Source organism: Pistacia vera, unplaced genomic scaffold (genome assembly GCF_008641045.1).
Source record: "Pistacia vera cultivar Batoury unplaced genomic scaffold, PisVer_v2 Contig320, whole genome shotgun sequence".
In the NCBI taxonomy this organism is placed as follows: domain Eukaryota; kingdom Viridiplantae; phylum Streptophyta; class Magnoliopsida; order Sapindales; family Anacardiaceae; genus Pistacia; species Pistacia vera.
Genome location: NW_022196136.1, coordinates 3,016,757 through 3,039,812, shown reverse-complemented (window position 1 = coordinate 3,039,812; position 23,056 = coordinate 3,016,757). Strand labels below are relative to the sequence as shown.

Below are 23,056 nucleotides of genomic sequence, written 5' to 3'. Positions count from 1 at the left end.
TATACGGGCCGGAGGTGCTCAGCATTCCAGCTCGGGTACTTTGGAACCGTTCAACCTTTTGAGATGGTGGTCCCCGGTCTGATTACTTTGTCGACCCGGTATGGACCTCCCAGTTAGGTCCTAGTACCCCCGCCCTCGGCTCTCTAGTTCCGAGGAGAACTTCCTTTAGCACAGTCTCCGACCTGAAAGTCTCTTCGCTTGACCTTTGAGTCGAAGAATCTTTTTGCTCGCTGTTGGTAGCTGCTATCCTTAGCGAAGCCTTGTTGCGGTGCTCTTCGACCAGATCCAAACTTGCTCTCATTAGTGCTTCGTTTCGTCCTCATTGTACAAGTCCCTCCGAAGGACCCAGTTCCGACCTCTACAGGGATCATTGCTTCACAGCCATAGGCTAGCGAAATGGAGTTTCCGAGGTGGAGGTCCTTGGAGTTGTCCTGTACGCCCACAAGCTTCGGGGAGGTCGTCAGCCCAATTTCCTTTGGCTGCCCCGAGCTTGGCTTTCAGAGTGTGCTTGATGTGTCTGTTGACTGCTTCAACTGGGCCATTCGCTTGCGGTCTGGCGACTGAGGCAAATTTTTATGGATGCCCAGCTCGTCGCAGAACTGCTTGAACTCCTCATTATCGAACTGCTTTCCATTATCTGAATGAGGGTGTGAGGAATTCCGTACGGCACACTTGTTCTTGAAAACGAAGTCTTTCGCTTTCGGTCGTGATCGCGGCTAGTGGTTCGCTTCGACCCATTTTGTGAAATAATCTACCGCGACCACGGCATATTTGACCCCTCCCTTTCCAACTGGCATAGGGCCGATAAGGTCGATCCCCCACATGAAAATGGCCAGGGGCTAGACATAGTGATCAGCTCGTGAGATGGGGCTCGCGGAATGTTCGCGAACCGTTGCATTGTCGCATTTCTTGACAAAGTTGTGCGCATCTTCTTGGATTCGGGCCATAGTATCCCTGCGAACAACCTTGTTCGCAAGGACCGAGCTGCTGTGTGGTTACCGCAGATTCCTTCGTGAATTTCCCTCATGATGTAGTCTGCTTCTTCACTAGTTACACATCGGAGGAGAGGGACAGAATCCTCGCTTGTACACCTGATCTCCGATGAGTGTGAAACGAGCAACCTTACTCGTAGGACCCTTGCCTCGACCTTGTCGCTAGGCAAGGTCCCCACCCTTGAGGTACTGGACAATGGGAGTCATCCAGGAATCTGGCTGAACCTCGTTCACGACGCCTGTTCGTCGAGCTGATAGTTGAGCATGACAAAACGAACAGGAATGCTATCAGGAGCCTCTAATCTAGTGACAGGCTATCTTTGCCAAGCGCGTCCGCTATTGAGTTGCTCTCCTTGGGGATCTGACCGATCTCGAAGTGCTTAACGCCCCAGAGAGACCTTAGCTTCTTTCAGGTAGCGGACCATGTTCTCTTCCTTAGCTTGGTATTCCCCTAGAATCTGGTTGACGACCAGCATAGAGTCGCTGTAAACACTGATCGCGTTTGCGCCCATTTCTTTGGCGAGTCGCAACCTGGCGAGCAGAGCTTCGTATTCGGACTCATTATTGGTCGCCTTAAACCCGAACCGGAGGTACCATGAATTCGAACCCCCTCGGGGCTCACCAGGAGAAGACCCGCACCGGCTCTTTTCCTGTTTGATGACCTCGACGTAGAGGTTCCGGTCGACAGGTTCTGAATAGTTTCTTGCCCGACTTCGCTAGACTGTTGCTCGCTTGGAGATAGAAAATTCCGATATGAAGTCTGCAACAGCCTGCCCTTTGATAGTCGACCTGGGCGTATACTTTAAGTCGAACTGGCTCAGCTCCATGGCCCATTTGAGCAGTTTCTGAGCCTCCGGTTTCTGAGGACCTGCCTGAGAGGGTGACTCATCATTACATTGTTGTATGGGCATGGAAGTAAGGTCGCAGCTTTCTGGACGCGACCAGTAGAGCGAAAGCTAGTCGCTCCATTTTCGGATACCGCATCTCGACGTCTGATAAACGCTTACTTGCATAATATACCAGCCACTGAGCCTTTTCCTCTTCCCGTATTAAAGCTGCACTGACCGCGAACTGAGACACGGACAGGTAGATGACAAGATTTCTTGGAAGAGGCTTAGAGAGGAGATGTGGCTTCCCAAGATGCTCTTTTATACTCTGGAATGCCTGCTCGCATTCGAAGTCCACTCGAATTTCTTATTGGCCTTCAGAACATTGAAGAATGGTAAACAGCGGTCTGTTAGCCTTGATATGAAGCACTAAGTGCCGCTATTCGCCCTTCGGACTCATGACCTGCTTTTTGCTGGTCGGCTCTCCATATCAGCAGAGCTTGATCTTTTCGGGTTTATTTCTATGCCCCGCTGATTGACCATATATCCCAGGAACTTTCCTGACGATACCCCGAAGCCATTTGAGAGGATTCAGCTTCATTCTGTAGCCGGAGTATGTCAACATCTCAGCGAGATGCGAAATATGCTCTGAGGTGACCTGGGATTTGACCAGCATGTCGTCCACATAGACCTCCATTGTCCTCCCGATCTGGTCAAGACATTCGGTTGACTAACCTCTGATAAGTCGCACCCGCATTCTTGAGGCCGAAGGGCATGACTTTGTAACAGTACAGCCCTCGGTCCGTAATGAAGGTCGTATGTTCCTCATCTGGCTTATACATCGGGATTTGGTTGTATCCCGAGTATGCATCCATGAAGCTTAACAGCTCGTGCCCCAGGTGGCATCACGAGCTGGTCGATTCTTGGCAGGGGGAAGCTGTCTTTCGGCAGGCTTTGTTCAGGTCGCTGAAGTCTCGCAGGTCCGCCACTTGCCATTTGACTTCTTTACCAGACCGGGTTAGCAACCCAGGTCGGGTAGAGAGCCTCGCGAATAGATCCATTACGGAAAGGTTCTCCACTTCTGATTTTAATCGGCGTACCGCTCCGGATCCATTACCCTTCTCTTTTGGCGAACTGGCTTAGCTTCACTGCGACGTTCAGTGAATGGCAAATAACGTTCGGGCTGATCCCGACCATACTGCATGCGACCAGGCGAACACATCAATGTTCTCCTTCAAGAAGCTTACCAGCTCGGAAGCGAGCTGAGGGTTGAGACAGCTTCCGATCTTTAGCATTCGGCTCGGCTCTTTTGGATCAACCAAAACTTCGGACAGATCCTCAACCGGGCCGCTGGGGGGATTTCCTGAATTCGCGGATCTATATTATCCTCCGCCGGACCAGGCTGTGGCTCGTCCGACTGATCGCCATAGCTTGCGGGGTGCACATCGCGAAATGCCGTTTCCTTTGTCGGCCATCTGGACTGATTTTATATAGCATTCGCGAGATGCGCTTTGTGATCCGCTTACCTCCCCTATCCCCGTTGGAGTGGGGAACTTCATCTTGAGATGATAAATGGAAGTGACTGCCCTGAAAGTTCCCAGTAGAGGTCGCCCTAAGATTCCATTGAAGGCCGATGGGCAGTCCACGACCAAGAATTCTGTAACCCTAGTCACCTCGTCGTAGTCACCGAGCGTGACTGGAGCTGGATTGTTCCCCGCTGTTGCACCAACGAATTGTCACGTGCGTAACGTTGATTGGCTGTTAAATACACGTGAAAATGGAATATCAAAAGTGAAATAAATGCAAAGGGGGTTTTTTAAGTGGTTCGGATGCTAAGGTAACAAGTCCTACGTCCACTGATTTGTATTGATATTAGTGTGGGTCAGGTCGCCACTGCGGATTGACTTACAAAAGAGTTTGAAAAAGCAAATGTGTTTACAGGAGAGAGAGAGTATTTCTTAGTATGAAAATGGCCGAATCCCCTTAACGAAGGGGTCTCCTTCATTTTATATCAAACTGAAGCGTGTAATCATCATTAAATCTATGGTTTGGTGTGATTGTCAGGATATAATCCGGCTTTATGTCCCATTTTCCCTTTCCCAAGCTGACTTCGCACGACTTATTGCAGGGAAATGGACGCGTGTGAGCTCCATATCATTTGGCAGGTCTGACGTGTGCGTGTTGCTCTGATGGGAGCAGGTCACCCTTCACGTGACTTTCCCACGTCAGCCCTTTATTTTCCCGGGCATAACAGAAGCCCCCTAATTTTTAAGGTTTGAGGATCGAACCTTGGAAACTAAGTCATATTGGAGGATTTGGTCGCTCCGACCTGCATGGGATAAGCTCGGCACAGGACTTTTGGCGAACACGATCTCGCGCAATTCCCTGCCTAAGCGACCTGATAATCTTCATCTCAGCGAGCTGGATCCGATGGATGCTCCTTTCTGTGCCTTAGAAATTCGATGAACCTGGTTCTGCGCTGTCAGGCGCTCTGTACGCACTGAAGCGTTTGTCAGACACATTAAATGCATCGTGTGCTGACCCGACACCGTTTTAACAGCATTAGTTGCGCAGCACATTCGAAACGACGACTATTATCACGGCATTTAATGCGACGTGGGGCGCATTTAATGTGGGGAGAGAGAGAGAGTGGGCTGTAGTTTCGGTTCCGAGGGGTGGTAACCGTCGATTCGCAATCCATATAAAAACTTGCGTTTTTCAGATGAGGTCACCGAAATTTACTTTGCTTCGAGTGACAGCCCTTTGCAAACCAGAAACCATTCTTTTCCGATCGGCACCTCTCAAACAACTGAANCTTCATTTTATATCAAACTGAAGCGTGTAATCATCATTAAATCCATGGTTTGGTGTGATTGTCAGGATATAATCCGGCTTTATGTCCCATTTTCCCTTTCCCAAGCTGATTTCGCACGACTTATTGCAGGGAAATGGACGCGTGTGAGCTCCATATCATTTGGCAGGTCTGACGTGTGCGTGTTACTCTGACGGGAGCAGGTCACCCTTCACGTGACTTTCCCACGTCAGCCCTTTATTTTCCCGGGCATAACACATTAGATTCTTGTAGGGCATTAGGTAGATGCCAGTTATTTAGATTAATCAACGATGCATGAAAGCTGATATGGTGATTACATAAGATAATACTGTTTTTATTTAAATATTGGAAGAAGAAGAACAACCTGGTGTAGTTTATCCTATGTTTTTGCTAGATTCAGCCGCTTATATTATTAATATTTCCCATACAATAATATGTTTAAATTTTTGATTATTTAGCTGTTCAAGTTACTATAAATACGGGTGGTGCGTGAACCATAAACTGCGTGAAGAGGTCTTTGACGCAAAGGTTCTTTTCTCGTACGTTTTATCTGCCTATTCTTTCTTTCTAGCTGCCTCAGTTAATTTCTTTATTATGTGCCTCTTCATTCATTTCAATCTATACTAAGTCAACGGATCATATTTTAACTATCACTTGTCTTCACATATAAACAACACATGACTAAATCGGCTTATTAATACATGGCATGATTAGCCTTATGTTTATACACCATATGAACCATATGCATTTATGCAGAATCCAACCGTGACATCTTAGGTCTAAGGATTAATAATACACTAGTACGATCTTATGATAAATTATTGACTATATTTTAAATATCCATGTGATTCATTATAAATGACCATATTCGATTAATAGTTCATTAACCGTGTATCCATGCTAATACCCTAGTGATATAACTTTTATAATCACCCACACCAATACCATCATATGATATTCTACGGAGGCATTCAGCATGCCTATTATGTAATATTATTGCCCAATTAATATTACCTATATAGGGAATACTATGATGATTTTGATCTTCTAAAGATTTGTATCATCCGGACATTTCACATGTAATACATATATATAAATGAAGCAATAAACCACATGTGAAATAAGAACACTTTCTTCTATTGATAAGATAAAATGTATATACAAACTATATACATTCACATATATATACAAAACATAATGCCTTAGAACCGACGACACGATTGGTTCTTAGGGCATACACTAACAATATGGGTCTATAAAAAAAAGTAGGCTTTAAGTACCTCTAAGTAGCCGAATGGTTCGATAGGGATTTTTGGGTGTATTACTCAAGAGGTTCTGAGTTCGAATCCCTCATTGGTTGCTAATAGGGGTGGTCACTCGGTCGGTAGTTCTAGGGTTTTGAGAGATTAATTAAGGTGTGCGTAAACTGACCTGGACACCCCTAGTCATAAAAAAAAAGTGCAGGCTTTAAACTTTTCTTACATACACTGGTAGTTCCATGGTCCCGATGGATTAGTTGAGGTACGAGTAAACTCGTTGGACACCCCCGATCATAAAAAAAAAAAAGGCTTTAAACTTTTCTTGCATATATTGGTAGTTCTAGAATCCTGAGAAATTAGTTAAGGTGTGCGTAAACAGGCCCGGATACCCCTGAACATTTAAAGAAAAAATGATGTAGGCTTTAAACTTTTCTTGCATACACTAATAAAACAAAATTTAATTGTTTAAAAGTCAACGAACACACAATCCCACATAGGATTCAAACAAGTAAAGAGTTGGGCATGGTGGAAAATAACTGCATTTTCTTTATTTAATTGTTATGGCTTTGTCATAACTTGATTAACTTAAATTACTGATTGTATTATATTGTAATTATGTCATTAACGTGTCTTAACACGTCGGTGATTTAATATTGATTTTGGGATTATGGTATAATGGTAAGTAAACATATCCCCCTATCACTTATCACAGAAAACTTGTAAATTAGTTGTGGTCCATATCAATTGGCAATTCCAGTTTGAAAAACAAGAATGATTTGACTTCTTTTCATCAAGAAATCTGCACAAAAAGGTAGGGGATCGTTAATTAATCGGACAATACTAGATAATTATTGGTTGATTAATCTTTTGAGACTCTGGAATTACGAGCTGGATAAAAGCTCCTGTGGCCAATCCTATTAACAACCGTAGGGACTCAAATTTGGGAGATCAGATTAGATCCTATTTTTGTTTTGTTACCTTCAAGAGGATTCGAACTTGAGAGATTATGTTAGGTTATTTTTCTTAGTCTTTTATCATAAGGGGACTCAAATTTGTAAATTAGTTGTTGTCTATATCAATTGGCAATTCAGTTTGAATTTTACAAGAATAATTTGACTTGGTTTCATTCAGAAATCTATACAAAATTGGTAGACGAACATTAATTAATTGGACAATAGTAGGTAATTATTGATCGATTAATTTCCAAGTATTGCCTTGATCCCAAAGTCCAATATTACTACACAAATTATAAAACCTCCTCCTTACCTTTTAATTCAAAACATCGATTTATACAAGTCGTAAGCAAGATTTTAAATGCAAAATGTTTCTTTTACACTACAGTAGGTCAACTGTGTGGTCGAATAAGATTTTAATTACTGAATAATCTGGCACCAAACGTTGACACAAATCAGTCTTTGATTATTATTATTATATGAGAAGGTATCTTCTTCCGCCGGAGATTCCATCGTGTTCCACTGTATGATTCCAAGAGATTCTTGTAGGGCATAGTAAGCTAAATGCCAGTTATCTAGAATAGTCAACGAAGCATGAAAGCTGAAATTGTTTTTATTTAAATATTGGAATTGGAAGAACAACCTGGTGTAGTTTATCCTATGTTTTTGCTAGATTCAGCCGCTTATATTATAAATATTTCCCATACAATAATATGTTTAAAAATTTGATTATTTAGCTGTTCAAGTTACTATAAATACGGGTGGTGTGTGAACCATAAACTGCGTGAAGAGGTCTTTGAAGCAAAGGTTCTTTTCTCGTACGTTTTATCTACCTATTCTTCCTTTCCAGCTGCCTCAGTTAATTTCTTTATTATGTGCCTCTTCATTCACTTCATATTTTCTCTTTATTTCTTTTGCACATAAAACCACAAATTCATTTCCAAGAATATATATATATATATATATATATATATATATATATATATATATATTATATATATATAGATTATTGCTTGTGGATCCATGTTACATGCATAATTAAGGGTTTGTAAATTAATATATAATATATAGTAATTCAGTTAAGTTAAACTCCCACGGCAATGGATATAAATCCATTTTAATTTACCCTTATTTTGGATTAATCTCAAAGTAGAGGAGAAATCTTGTTCCTTTTTTTTTTTTTTTTTGATCAGGGGTTTAGACCAACTTACGTGTATCTCAACTAATCTCTTGGGACCTTGAAACTATTGGCTTGCCAGGTACGAGTTCTAGTCGCTACCCCTATTAGCATCCAAAGAGAGACTCGAACTTATGACTTTTTGAGTAATACACTCAAGAGTCGACATCTTTGGCCGTGAAAATGTCAGATTTGTGGCCGTGAAATGTCAACCGTTTTACGGCTACCAGATCTGTGGCCATTTCACGACCACATCTTTGGCCGTGAAACGGCCAATTCTAGCCATTTCCAGCCATGGATCACAAATCCATGGCCTAAAATGGCCTTAACAGCGCATCATTGGTCGGTAGTGCGCTATTATAGCCAATTCTGACGGTCGGCAGTCCCTTGGGTGGGTGGGTTGATTTTGTTACAAATTAAAGTTTTATATAACTGGAGTGTTTTAGCAAAATTTTAAATATAAGGGGGGTTAAAAAATGATAATAAAAATAATATTATATTAATATTTAAAAAGAAGGGTAATTTAGTAATCTATATAACTTACCTGCCCATTTATCCTCTCAACCAAACATATTAGTATAACATTCTCAATAATACAATATTTCTTAACCTAAACACATCCTAAGGTTGGTTGAATTAATTAAGATTTAAGATTTAACCTCGGAAATGGTAGGGTTTCCCAAATAATGATTCTAAATTCCGTTAAGATGGTGGTGGAAGACTTTACGCCTCAACTCCAATAACAAGTATTGGATTTGGATATTTTCATATTTATATTTATGCCCCTACCAACTACTCCACTTTATTTTTTCGGCATCACTATTTTTACCATTAAATTACTATATAATGTACATCCACTATCTTTATGCATGTATATGTATATATTTTGGTCAAACAGATAATATTCCAATCCAGCATCGTGGATTTGAGATGATTATTTAATTTAGAAAAATTTTACTTGCGCCACCTTCTTTCTAAATAGTATAGCCTTTACGCATAACGTTTTCCCATTTTAAATTCTGAGCCAAGCTATGAGATTTTACTAAGCCCGTATCGCCGTCGTTTTGTTTTTTTGATCTTTTTTCAGAGACACGTCATGGCCACCAAGTTCTTGGCATTGGCTTGCATACGAAACGACAGTGGTTATGGAGACCTGTCGCCGCGGCCACACTACCCCTCTATGCCCAAGTATCCCAAAGGCGTGGCGGCGCAACAAACGAACGTCGAGAATTCAAGGGCCAAGGCTGTTTTTTCGGTTATGGGAATGACTTGCTCCGCCTGCGCTGGATCCGTCGAGAAAGCTGTTAAAAGACTTCCTGGGATTCATGAGGCCGTCGTTGATGTCTTGAATAATCGGGCTCAAGTCTTGTTCTACCCCACCTACGTTAACGTAAGTTTTTAACTTTTTATTCTTTCTACGCTTCCTATTTTCTATGGAATAAATCATTTCGTGTAAAATGATGAAAATATTTCTATTTTGAAGATTTTTACAAGGGAATCAAAAGAGATTTTCCTTTGTTGGGTGTGATTTGATTCTTTACAGAAGAAAATTTGACACTTGGGGTATTATTTATTTATTTGTTAAATTCTTTCATTACAGTAGTTTCCAGAGATTGAATATCGAATATCAGTCTGCCTTTTTCCTTCTAGACATTTCTTTGCTTTTCAGTTACTCATAGTATCAAAATATATCAATTTTTCACGGGTTGATTGAAAAAGAAAACGTAGTCTTAAATGCATTCACTCTTATCAGTAACACCGTCTCATTTATCTCTGTCTTGAGAACGGAAAGGAAAAAGCTATTTGTTTCAGCCACTGAGCAAGAAACGAGATTTGCTTTTTGTATATATAAAAGGTTTTCTCTGTCCGTTAAAGCGGAAAATTTGTGCCCTTTGTACGATATGATTGCCATGATTTATGACAGCTGGGTGGGTTTACTGTTTAGGCTTCTGTATTGGGTCAGGCCCAGATCAACTTCAATTATGGACCTCAGCTATACACTGGACTTCAATATAGATGAAAGTTATAGTGATTGAACCTCTGAACTTATGATTTGAGGATTAAAACATGAGTTGAACAAACTTCAAAAGCTATCTTAGTTCATTTCTTGTTGATTGGAGAAATTACTTAAGTTGGCTTTTGTTTTTTTGTTTGTTTATCATATAATTTTTCGGTGGAATTAAACTTTGGCCTGTAGATAAGTTAGTTTTTAATTAGTAATGAGTTTTAGTTTAACATATATTACAGGAAGAGACAATTCGTGAGACAATTGAGGATGTTGGATTTGAAGCAACTTTAATCCAAGATGAAACAAATGAAAAAGCTACTCAAGTATGCCGAATACGCATTAATGGAATGACTTGCACTTCTTGCTCCTCAACTATTGAACAAGCTTTGCAAGCAATTCATGGTGTACTGAAAGCCCAAGTGGCTTTAGCAACTGAAGAAGCAGAAATTCATTATGATCCAAAAGTTGTTAGCCATAATCAACTTATGGAGGTCATTGAAGATACTGGATTTGAAGCCATACTTATCAGTACAGGAGAAGACATGAACAAGATTCATCTCCAGGTTGATGGTGTAAGAACTCTTAATTCCATGAGAATGATTGGAAATTCTCTTCAAGCTCTCCCTGGAGTTCAAGGCATCGATTTGGATCCGGAACTGCATAAGATCTCCCTTTCATATAAATCTGATATGACTGGACCTAGAAACTTTATTAATGTGATAGAGTCAACTGGTTCCGGGCGTTTCAAGGCCAAGATATTTCCTGAAGGTGGAGGAGGAAGAGAGACTCATAAACGGGAAGAAATTAAGCAATACTACAGATCATTTATGTGGAGTTTGGTTTTCACAATTCCTGTATTTTTAACTTCAATGATCTTCATGTATATTCCTGGAATCAAGCATGGACTGGATACAAAAATAGTCAATATGCTTAACATTGGAGAGATGCTAAGGTGGGTACTAGCTACTCCAGTTCAATTCATTATAGGACGAAGATTCTATACTGGTTCCTACAAAGCATTGCGCCATGGTTCTGCGAATATGGATGTTTTGATTGCCCTGGGAACAAATGCTGCTTATTTCTATTCAGTTTACACGGTGTTAAGAGCTGCTACCTCTCCTGATTTTGAGGGCACAGATTTCTTTGAGACTAGTTCAATGCTTATTTCATTTATTCTACTTGGAAAATTTCTAGAGGTCTTGGCTAAGGGAAAGACATCTGAGGCCATTGCGAAGCTTATGGACTTAGCACCCGAGACAGCAACATTGTTAACTTTGGATGATGAAGGAAATGTGATAAATGAAGAAGAAATTGATAGTAGGTTGATACAAAAGAATGATGTCATCAAAATTATTCCTGGTGCAAAAGTAGCTTCAGATGGCTATGTTTTGTGGGGACAAAGCCATGTGAATGAGAGTATGATAACAGGAGAGGCGAGGCCAGTGGCCAAGAGGAAGGGTGATTTAGTGATTGGAGGCACGCTGAATGAGAATGGAGTCTTACATATTAAGGCAACAAGGGTTGGATCAGAGAGTTCTCTTTCACAAATTGTTCGACTTGTTGAGTCCGCCCAGATGGCTAAAGCTCCTGTTCAGAAGTTTGCTGACCGCATTTCTAAATACTTTGTGCCTACGGTTAGTATTGTCTTTTAGTTAGAATGTCAAGTATATGTACTGGGTTTAATTGATAATGCTAGCTGCTTCTTGAAGGTGATCATCCTTTCATTTTCAACCTGGCTTGCTTGGTTTTTAGCCGGAAAGTTCAATGGCTACCCAGAATCCTGGATACCATCTTCTATGGATAGCTTTCAGCTTGCACTTCAGTTTGGAATCTCTGTCATGGTCATAGCCTGTCCATGTGCTCTAGGCCTCGCGACTCCAACTGCTGTGATGGTTGGTACTGGAGTTGGTGCATCTCAAGGAGTACTAATTAAGGGGGGCCAAGCACTAGAAAGTGCACAAAAGGTTGGCACATGCCCATTCATGACTTCATGTTGCTCTTTGCTACTTTCTATACATACAGAGACTGGATTACATTTTCTTATAATTCTGGTTGACAATCTTGTAGGTGAACTGCATCGTCTTTGACAAGACTGGAACACTCACAGTTGGAAAACCCGTTGTTGTTAGCACTAAACTGTTGAAAAGTATGGTGCTAAGAGATTTTTATGAACTTGTGGCTGCAACTGAGGTATGTCTTCATGTTTTGAGAATTTGAAGAAGTCATTTATATCTTCCTTTACCAGTAGTTCTACCGAACTAGGAAACAACTTGAAAATTTGGTTATTATGTGTTGAACTTCTGATATATTATTGTTATCTATCTACAAGGCAAACAGTGAGCACCCATTGGCCAAGGCTATTGTTGAGTACGCAAAGAAATTTAGAGAAGATGAAGAGAATCCTATCTGGCCAGAAGCGCAAGACTTTGTCTCCATAACTGGCCATGGAGTGAAAGCCATTGTTCGGAACAAAGAAATAATTGTGGGAAACAAGAGCTTGATGTTAGACCTTAAAATTTCCGTTCCACTAGATGCTGAGGAAATGCTAACAGAAACTGAAGCAATGGCACAAACTGGGATTCTAGTATCTATAGACGGGGAATTGACTGGAGTTCTCGCCATATCTGATCCTCTGAAACCGGGTGCATACGAAGCCATTTCCATTCTCAAGTCTATGGATGTTAAAAGCATCATGGTAACAGGTGATAACTGGGGAACTGCCAGATCCATTGCTAATGAAGTCGGCATTGAAACTGTTATCGCGGAAGCCAAACCTGATGAGAAGGCAGAGAAAGTGAAGGAGTTACAGGTATGTATATCCAACATCTAGCATCTCAGTGATAAATGCTACTTAGATTAGTATCACCATTATTCAAGTAAAGATTTTTACATTAAGACCCTTTTCTTTTTTCTCGTTGACAGGCTTCAGGATATACCGTGGCAATGGTGGGAGATGGCATTAATGATTCACCGGCGCTAGTAGCTGCAGATGTTGGAATGGCAATTGGTGCTGGTACGGACATTGCAATAGAGGCAGCTGACATTGTTCTCATGAAGAGTAACTTGGAGGATGTCATAACTGCCATAGACTTATCTAGGAAAACCTTTTCACGCATTCGTTTGAACTACATTTGGGCATTGGGTTATAATCTTCTTGGTATACCAATTGCTGCCGGAGCTCTTTTCCCATCTATCAGATTCCGCTTACCACCATGGATTGCCGGAGCAGCAATGGCAGCTTCTTCAGTCAGTGTAGTTTGTTGCTCTCTCTTATTGAAGTACTATAAGAGGCCGAAGAAGCTGAACAACCTTGAGATACGTGGAATAATGATAGAATGATCTATGACGATGGTTGTCTTGTCTATATATGTTAAAGGTGTGAAGATCTCCCAGGAATAAATTAAGCCGACGATAATCTTGGCTTGCTGGCAGTTTATGTACATATAACTAGTTGTTTGATGGTCTGTAGAGTTATGGTTGGTTTTATTTTAGGAGTTATGAAGATCAAAATTGTGAAATAGTTTAAAAAGAATAAATTCTGTTTAGTCTTTTGTTGGATTGGACCTGCAGGCTGCAGCTACATCTTCATCAGTGCAACTGTTCTTTTAAATTTGTTTATATATCTGAATCTATTATTCAAATGATGATTACTAAGATAATATTGTTTATTTGAATATTAATGGAAGAACAACAACCTGGTGTATATAGTTTAATCGGCCTTTGTATTTGGTTGATCCGTTAGGAGAATTAGCGGTACACATCATAAATGCATATGTTTAGTGGCTTTCCTGATCAAGCATAAAAAAGTTTTACTGGGGAGTGGGGAGGGCATATACTCACCGAATAATACAAATATTTAATATAAATTAATACAAAATGAATAAATGTAAAGAAGATCAATTCAATAAATATAAATGAATTATATCAATTTTTATGCGTAACTATTCTTATTTATTTACTTGTTCAAAATCATCAAAATTGTCGAATAGACATTTAAATATGTTTGAAAATTTTAAATAGTAAGCGATTTTTTTTCCCATCCAAATAATGACTTAATGATATTTTCTTATTTATAAACTTTTAAAATATCATTTTATATTCCGTTTCCGATCCCGAAATCGTTACGACCCTAAACTATCACCATTTTCTTCCTCAATTATCACTCACCAAAAACCCTTAAACCCTATTTCCGTCAACCTCGTCAATCATCGACAATCGAACGATTAGGGTTTGCACAATCACCCCTCCCAAGTCAAATTCTGATCAATCACAACAACCAAAATCTAACTTTCCACTATCAAAAGACTCATCGGCCACCCATTTTCAAAAGCCCCAACAACTTGGATTGAGTTTGCTCTTTGTTCTCCGTCGGATCTCTGTTCACCATTGGAATATAAATTTGGATAGTAAAGTGGTATTTTAAAAGTCTGTTGATGAAAAAGTGTCATTAAACCATTATTTGGGTGGGAAAAAGTCATCAACTCAAATTTAAAGGATAAATTTAAAATTGGGGTTTTTAAAGATCACTCTAAATCAATTAGTCGTACAAATTAAGGGAAAAAATATGTAGTAAATTAATTTCTCTTTATTATCACATAAATAAGTATCCACCATGAGAACACAAAGCTTTTCTTTGAAGAACCAAATCATGATTGAAAATTCGGAACCCGAGGTTTACCCGAAACCTTAAATCCCGTCCGGTACTGATAATTACTTTAAACCCCCTGCTATAAGGATTATTACGTTAGTTTAAGAAAGATAAAGGGCAAAAGAGTAAGTGAATCTATACTTTTATATATTAAGTGTTGGTACATTTACGCCCCTTGAAACTCACAGAATAACCGTTGTCCCAAAAAATTCTAGAAACTAACATGTAAACCCTCAAAATATGGGAGAGCACTCAATTTAACCAAACACAATATAAGTTACCCTAACTATATTTTTAATGTGACTATTTTATCCTAAAATTTATTGATAATTCATTTTAAATAAAAAAAAATGTAAAATCTGTCAAAATTGAGAGGGCAAGAGAGTCAATTGAAGAGAACCAGAGTATGTTCGAGAGGTATCTTTAAAAGGGCAAATGAGACAACTAAAATTGTCGGAGTATGCCCAAGAGATATCATAGAAAAATTCAATTTAATTGTATTGAGTTGTGAATACAAAACCTATTTATACAAAAGTATGATAGTTATGTAATGATATAAAATATTACAAATAATGTAACAATCTCAATAATAAAGCAAAGAAAATCATATCTTAGTATAATTAGGAATGATAATAATCATATTTTCTCATTCCATGTCCCGATGATATATAAATCAATGTCATATATTTTCTTCACAAATTCGCATGTCAATACTCTTCCTCAAGTTTGTGGTTTGTATAGTCATAAAATCTAAGCTTGCGTAGTGGATATAAATATTGTCCGCCATTAGATTAGAGTGGATTGATTAGTGGAAGCTTGATTGTGGAAGAGATTATCTAATCTGAGTGCCATGTATCTTGCATGTTGAAGCAAAACTCGAGGCTAGAGTGGATTGATTAGTGGAACAACTAAATAACCTAAAATAGTAGTAAGAGTTGAAAATGATTCAATATGCACTAGAAAAATTTTCAGAAAACACTGAAGGGGTCACAAATGGTCTCACTTAAAACCTATCCTCCTTAGATATTTATCGTCTTGTTGACAGAGTTTTTCAAGACATNAAATGGATTGAAGGCTTCAATTTTTTCGGTGGATGGAACGTAAAACTCATTTGGGAAAGACATTATAAATTTATGATAAAATAATAAATAATTAAAATGAAAAGAAATTAAATAATAATATGAAATTATGATGATATTGAAAAATAGAAAAAAATTTGAATAATATAAATAAATAATATGAATAAATTATAAATATAAATTGAATGAGAAATTGATTGGAGATCTGGAGTAGAGAGATTGAGAGAATGAAAGAATGAGAGATTGATTGGTGGCTGCTCTGCTATGACCGTTGGCAGCCAACGGTTATAAAAAGTTAAATTTTTTTTTTTTTTTAAATAACTTTTATAAAATTTTATTTTAGCCCTTATAATTTATACTTATTTAGGGGTTTAATGTAATTTTACAAGGGACTAAAAGGATCAAATACAAAAAAAATTGGGCCCAGGCCTGGGCCTTGGAGGAGGGCCCTCCTCCTTAGGCCTGGTCCTGTTTTGGGACTAGGTCTCCTAGGACCGATCCTCTCAAGGACTGGTCCTAGGACCGGGTTTTGATGCTGGGCTTTTGGGCCCGATCCCAAATGCCCAGCTCTACAAAAGTATGATAGTTACGTAATGATATAAAATATTACAAATAATGATACAATCTCAATAATAAAGCAAAGAAAATCATATCTTAGTATAATTAAGAATGATAATAATCACATTTTCTCATTCCATGTCCCGATGATATATAAATCAATGTCACATATTTTCTTCACAAATTTGCATGTCAATACTTTTCCTCAAGCTTGTGGTTTGTATAAGTCATAAAATCTAAGCTTGCGTAGTGGATATAAATATTGTCTGCCATTAGATTAGAGTGGATTGATTAGTGGAAGCTTGATTGTGGAAGAGATTATCTAATTTGAGTGCCATGTATCTTGCATGTTGAAGCAGAACTCGAGGCTAGAGTGGATTGATTAGTGGAACAACTCAATAACCTAAAATAGTAGTAAGAGTTGAAAATGATTCAATATGCACTAGAAAAATTTTCAGAAAACACTGAAGGGGTCACAAATTGTCTCACTTAAAACCTATCCTCCTTAGATATTTATCGTCTTGTTGACAGAGTTTTTCAAGACATGAAATAGTTGTTCACTATCCTAAACCTGAATATTTTGATACCATGTTAGAATTGAGAGGGCAAGAGAGGCAATTGAAGAGCACTAGAGTATGCCCAAAAGATATTTTTGAGAGAGCAAGAGAGACAATTGAAATGGTCGGAGTATACATGAGAGATCTATCAGAGAAATTCAATTTAATTATATTGAGTTATTCAATTTGAATTGTGAATACATAATCTATTTATACAAAAAGTATGATAGCTATATAAGGATATAAAATATTACAAATAATAATAATCTCAATAATAAAGTAAAGAAAATCATATTTTAGCATAATTAGAAATGAGAATAATTCACTTATTTTCATTTCATATCCAGTTTCTTTACATATTTGCATGTCAACAAAATCACTAAAATCACAAATATTTAAATGAAAACGAATTGATTTTTTTTAAAGATTTTGAAAATGAAGAATTAATTTTTCTCTTTCCATATTTGTATTAATTTTTTAACTTTTTAAAAGTAAGGTTTTCAATTTTTGAGTAAGGTTTTTAATTTTTTATTCTTTAATATTTAATATTTAATATTTCAATTTTTTATTATTCTATATTTTTCTCATTTTCTTAAATTTTCTGATTTTTTATATTTATTTATTTATTAAAATTTAGTAATGATTTCTTTTAATAAAATATATTTTATTCTTGTTATAGTTTCATAATTATTTATGCTGATTGTATATGACACTACAATACACCGCACTTCACTTTAATTTATTATTTTTATTATAAATATTTAATTTTGTTGATTATTAAGGATTACTTAATTCAGACAAATTTAATTGCTCCACTATCTTTCATAAATGGGGAGAAAGACATTTTCCCACCCAAGGTTTGACAAAACAACACTTTTGCACCCGTCAAGTTTCAAAATGACACTTTCTCACCATTCGTTAGGTTCTATTAGTGTTTTCTGTTAATATTTGACTGAAAAGATGAAAACAACCTTAAATAGTTTATTTCTTAATTAGTTTCTTATAAATTAAAATTTAGTTAAGTCAAAGTCTTTACTTGATTAATTATTAGTCTAAGTGTAAAGATATATTTTTTTCTTTGTTTATTTAATTAATTAGGAATATTAATTTTTTATGTTAATTAGTAAAAATGAAAAGCATTATAAATTTAGTAGATTATTAAATAATAGTGATAAGATATTAATGACATTATAAATAAATAAATATTAAAGTCATTTAACTTTAAATAAAATTTTATAGCATTACTCTTAACTTTTTAGGTGGAGTTAACTATTTTTTCTTTTTTTGACTTTTTAATATTTGATTTTTTAACTAATTAAAAAATAATAAAAATTTTATAAAGTAAAATATTTAAGGGTATTTTTGTCTTTTTAGTAAAATATTAACAAAAAATGTAACAGAACCTAACGAAGGGTAAGAAAGTGTCATTTTGAAACTTGATGGATGGGAAACTGTCGTTTCGCCAAACCTTGGGTGGGAAAATGTCGTTCTCCCTCATAAATACTATATATATCCAACGCACTCAAATTTAAAAATGGCAAAAAGTTTTGAGAGCGTTGGATACTTATTTTGTCATTTTATTGAAATAAACTAAGCGCCGCATTCATCGTCTTTGTTTTTCATCTTTTTCAGAGAAAAACACAGGGGTGATGGCCACCAAGTTCTTGGCATTGGCTTGCATACGAAACGACACTGGTTATGGAGACTTGTCACCGCGGCCACACTACCCTTCCATGCCCAAGTATCCCAAAGGTGTGTCGGTGCAAGAAACGAACGTGGAGAATTCAAGGGCCAAGGCTGTGTTTTCTGTCATGGGAATGACTTGTTCCGCCTGCGCTGGTTCCGTTGAGAAAGCTGTCAAAAGACTTCCTGGGATTCATGAAGCCGTCGTCGATGTCTTGAATAATCGAGCTCTAGTCTTGTTCTATCCCTCCTTTGTTAACGTAAGTTTTATTCTTCCGGTTTTGAATCATTCTAGTGTAAAAGGTAACCAAAAGGGAATTTTTTTTTTTTTTGGTTGGGTGCGATTTCATGATGCTTTACAGAAGACAATTTCAAACTTAATTTGTACTATTACTTTAATGTTTTCATCATTGCGCTTTAGCTTCTGGAGATTGATTAATGAATTGAGTCTGCATTTTCCTTTCTAAAACATTAATTTGATCAAAACCACCACCCAAAGCTTTTCTTTTCTTTGCTTTAGAGTTACTCTCAGTATCAATATATCATTTTCTCACGGTTGATTAAAAAAGATAACATCCTCTTAAATGCGTTAACTCTATTACTCTCTCATTTCTGCCGTTGAGAACCAAAAGTAGAGTTGTTTTAGCCACTGAACAGGAAAGGAGATTTGCTTTCTCTATGTATTAAATTTAAAAAAAAAAAAAGTTACCTTTATACAATAAAGCCAAAATTTGTGCTGATGAATCAGCTATTGTATTATAGGAATAAGATATCCCACCATCATTGCCATGATAGTGACAACTGAGTGGGGTTCACTGTTTAGGCTTGTAGATTGGGTCAGGCCCAGTCAACTCCAATTAAACTTAACTAGAACTTGTGACTTGATAGGACTGAGACTTGACCTGAACGAACAAATATTTGTTGTTGGTTTAGGTTAGAGAGATAACTTAAGTTGGCTTCTCTTTTGTTTGTTTATAATAATTTTCACTGGCAGTAATGAGGTTTAATTTAACATATTACAGGAGGAGACAATTCGTGAGACTATTGAGGATGTTGGATTTAAAGCAACATTAATCCAAGATGAAACAAGTGAGAAATCTACTCAAGTAGGTAGAATACGCATTAATGGAATAATGCCTTGTACTTCTTGTTCCTTAACTGTCGAACAAACTTTGCAAGCAATTCATGGTGTACTAAAAGCCCAGGTGGCCTTAGCAACTGAAGAAGCAGAAGTTCATTATGATCCAAAAATTGTTAATTATAATCAGTTTTTGAAGGCCATTGAAGATACTGGATTTGAAGCCATACTTATGAGTACAGGAGAGGACATGAACAAGATTCATCTCCAGGTTGATGGCATAAGTTCTGAACATTCCATGAGAATGATTGAAAGTTCTCTTCAAGCTCTCCCTGGAGTTCAAGACATTGATATAGATCCTGAATTGCATAAGATCTCCCTTTCTTATAAATCTGATATGACTGGACCCAGAACATTTATTAAAGTGATAGAATCAACTGGTTCCGGGCGTTTCAAGGCCAGGATATTTCCTGAAGGTGAAGGAAGAGAGACTCATAAACGGGAAGAAATTAAGCAATACTACAGATCATTTATGTGGAGTTTGGTTTTCACAATTCCTGTATTTTTAACTTCAATGATCTTCATGTATATTCCTGGAATCAAGCACGGACTGGATACAAAAATAGTCAATATGCTTACCATTGGAGAGATGCTAAGGTGGGTATTAGCTACTCCAGTTCAATTCATTATAGGACGAAGATTCTATACTGGCTCCTACAAAGCATTGCGCCATGGTTCTCCTAATATGGACGTTTTAATTGCCCTGGGAACAAATGCAGCTTATTTCTATTCAGTTTACACAGTATTAAGAGCCGCTACTTCTCCAGATTTTGAGGGCACAGATTTCTTTGAGACTAGTTCAATGCTTATTTCATTTATTCTACTTGGAAAATATTTAGAGGTTTTGGCTAAGGGAAAGACATCTGAGGCCATTGCGAAGCTTATGGACTTAGCACCCGAGACAGCAACATTGTTAACTTTGGACGATGAAGGAAATGTGATAAATGAAGAAGAAATTGATAGTAGGTTGATACAAAAGAATGATGTGATCAAAATTATTCCTGGTGCAAAAGTAGCTTCAGATGGCTATGTTTTGTGGGGACAAAGCCATGTGAATGAGAGTATGATAACAGGAGAGGCAAGGCCAGTGGCCAAGAGGAAGGGTGATTTAGTGATTGGAGGTACTTTGAATGAGAATGGAGTGTTACATATTAAGGCAACAAGGGTTGGATCAGAGAGTTCTCTTTCACAAATTGTTCGACTTGTTGAGTCAGCCCAGATGGCTAAAGCTCCTGTTCAGAAGTTTGCTGACCGCATTTCAAAATACTTTGTGCCTACGGTTAGTATATTCTTCTAGTTAGAATGTCAAGTATATTTACTGGGTTTAATTGATAATGCTAGCTGCTTCTTGAAGGTGATCATCCTTTCATTTTCAACCTGGCTTGCTTGGTTTCTAGCTGGAAAATTCAATGGCTACCCAGAATCCTGGATACCATCTTCTATGGATAGCTTTCAGCTTGCACTTCAGTTTGGAATCTCTGTCATGGTCATAGCCTGTCCATGTGCTCTAGGCCTCGCGACTCCAACTGCTGTGATGGTTGGTACTGGAGTTGGTGCATCTCAAGGAGTACTAATTAAGGGGGGCCAAGCACTAGAAAGTGCACAAAAGGTTGGCACATGCCCATTCATGACTTCATGTTGCTCTTTGCTACTTTCTATACATACAGAGACTGGATTATATTTTCTTATAATTCTGGTTGACAATCTTGTAGGTGAACTGCATCGTCTTCGACAAGACTGGAACACTCACAGTTGGAAAACCCGTTGTTGTTAGCACTAAACTGTTGAAAAGTATGGTGCTAAGAGATTTTTATGAACTTGTGGCTGCAACTGAGGTATGTCTTCATGTTTTGAGAATTTGAAGAAGTCATTTATATCTTCCTTTACCAGTAGTTCTACCGAACTAGGAAACAACTTGAAAATTTGGTTATTATGTGTTGAACTTCTGATATATTATTGTTATCTATCTACAAGGCAAACAGTGAGCACCCATTGGCCAAGGCTATTGTTGAGTACGCAAAGAAATTTAGAGAAGATGAAGAGAATCCTATCTGGCCAGAAGCGCAAGACTTTGTCTCCATAACTGGCCATGGAGTGAAAGCCATTGTTCGGAACAAAGAAATAATTGTGGGAAACAAGAGCTTGATGTTAGACCTTAAAATTTCCGTTCCACTAGATGCTGAGGAAATGCTAACAGAAACTGAAGCAATGGCACAAACTGGGATTCTAGTATCTATAGACGGGGAATTGACTGGAGTTCTCGCCATATCTGATCCTCTGAAACCGGGTGCATACGAAGTCATTTCCATTCTCAAGTCTATGGATGTTAAAAGCATCATGGTAACAGGTGATAACTGGGGAACTGCCAGATCCATTGCTAATGAAGTCGGCATTGAAACTGTTATCGCGGAAGCCAAACCTGATGAGAAGGCAGAGAAAGTGAAGGAGTTACAGGTATGTATATCCAACATCTAGCATCTCAGTGATAAATGCTACTTAGATTAGTATCACCATTATTCAAGTAAAGATTTTTACATTAAGACCTTTTTCTTTTTTCTCGTTGACAGGCTTCAGGATATACCGTGGCAATGGTTGGAGATGGCATTAATGATTCACCGGCGCTAGTAGCTGCAGATGTTGGAATGGCAATTGGTGCTGGTACGGACATTGCAATAGAGGCAGCTGACATTGTTCTCATGAAGAGTAACTTGGAGGATGTGATAACTGCCATAGACTTGTCTAGGAAAACCTTTTCACGTATTCGTTTGAACTACATTTGGGCATTGGGTTATAATCTTCTTGGCATACCAATTGCTGCCGGAGCACTTTTCCCATCTACCAGATTCCGCTTACCGCCATGGATTGCCGGAGCAGCGATGGCAGCTTCATCAGTCAGTGTAGTTTGCTGCTCTCTCTTATTGAAGAACTATAAGAAGCCCAAGAAGCTGAACAACCTTGAGATACGTGGAATAATGATAGAATGATCTATGAAGATGGTTTTTTATTCTGTATTGTCTATATATGGTAAAGGTGAGAAGATCTCCCAGGAATAAATTGAGCCAGAATGTTAAGTGATGATAATCCTTGGCCTGCCGGCAGTTTATGTACATGTAAGTAGTTGTTTGATGATCTGTAGATATATGGTCGGTTTATGTTGGGACTTGTGAAGATCAAATGAACGCATTGCGAAATAGTTTTAAAAAAAAAAGGATTCTGTTTAGTTTTGTTCCACCTGCAGGCTGCAGGTACATCTTCATCAGTGCAACTGTTCTTTATTTTTCCTTTCACTTTAATCTTATACTTTTAAACAAAATTTTATGCCAAAGAATCTGCATTCTCATGTA

General features: G+C 38.0%; 2 protein-coding genes across 2 annotated transcripts; both read left to right on the top strand.

Annotated features, from left to right (window-relative positions):
- Positions 1 to 9,137: 9,137 nt before the first annotated feature.
- LOC116137063 (probable copper-transporting ATPase HMA5) lies at positions 9,138 to 13,570 on the top strand. Its single transcript, XM_031422752.1, has 6 exons — positions 9,138 to 9,431; positions 10,289 to 11,683; positions 11,759 to 12,013; positions 12,117 to 12,239; positions 12,379 to 12,858; positions 12,972 to 13,570. The coding sequence occupies exons 1-6, from the start codon at positions 9,138 to 9,140 to the stop codon at positions 13,386 to 13,388; spliced, it is 2,964 nt and encodes a 987-aa protein (XP_031278612.1). The 3' UTR covers positions 13,389 to 13,570.
- A 4,970-nt stretch (positions 13,571 to 18,540) lies between these two features.
- On the top strand, positions 18,541 to 22,840 carry LOC116136887 (probable copper-transporting ATPase HMA5). The gene is made up of 6 exons (XM_031422548.1): positions 18,541 to 18,834; positions 19,597 to 20,991; positions 21,067 to 21,321; positions 21,425 to 21,547; positions 21,687 to 22,166; positions 22,280 to 22,840. Exons 1-6 carry the CDS (start codon positions 18,541 to 18,543, stop codon positions 22,694 to 22,696), a joined length of 2,964 nt encoding a protein of 987 aa, XP_031278408.1. The 3' UTR covers positions 22,697 to 22,840.
- Positions 22,841 to 23,056: the final 216 nt, after the last annotated feature.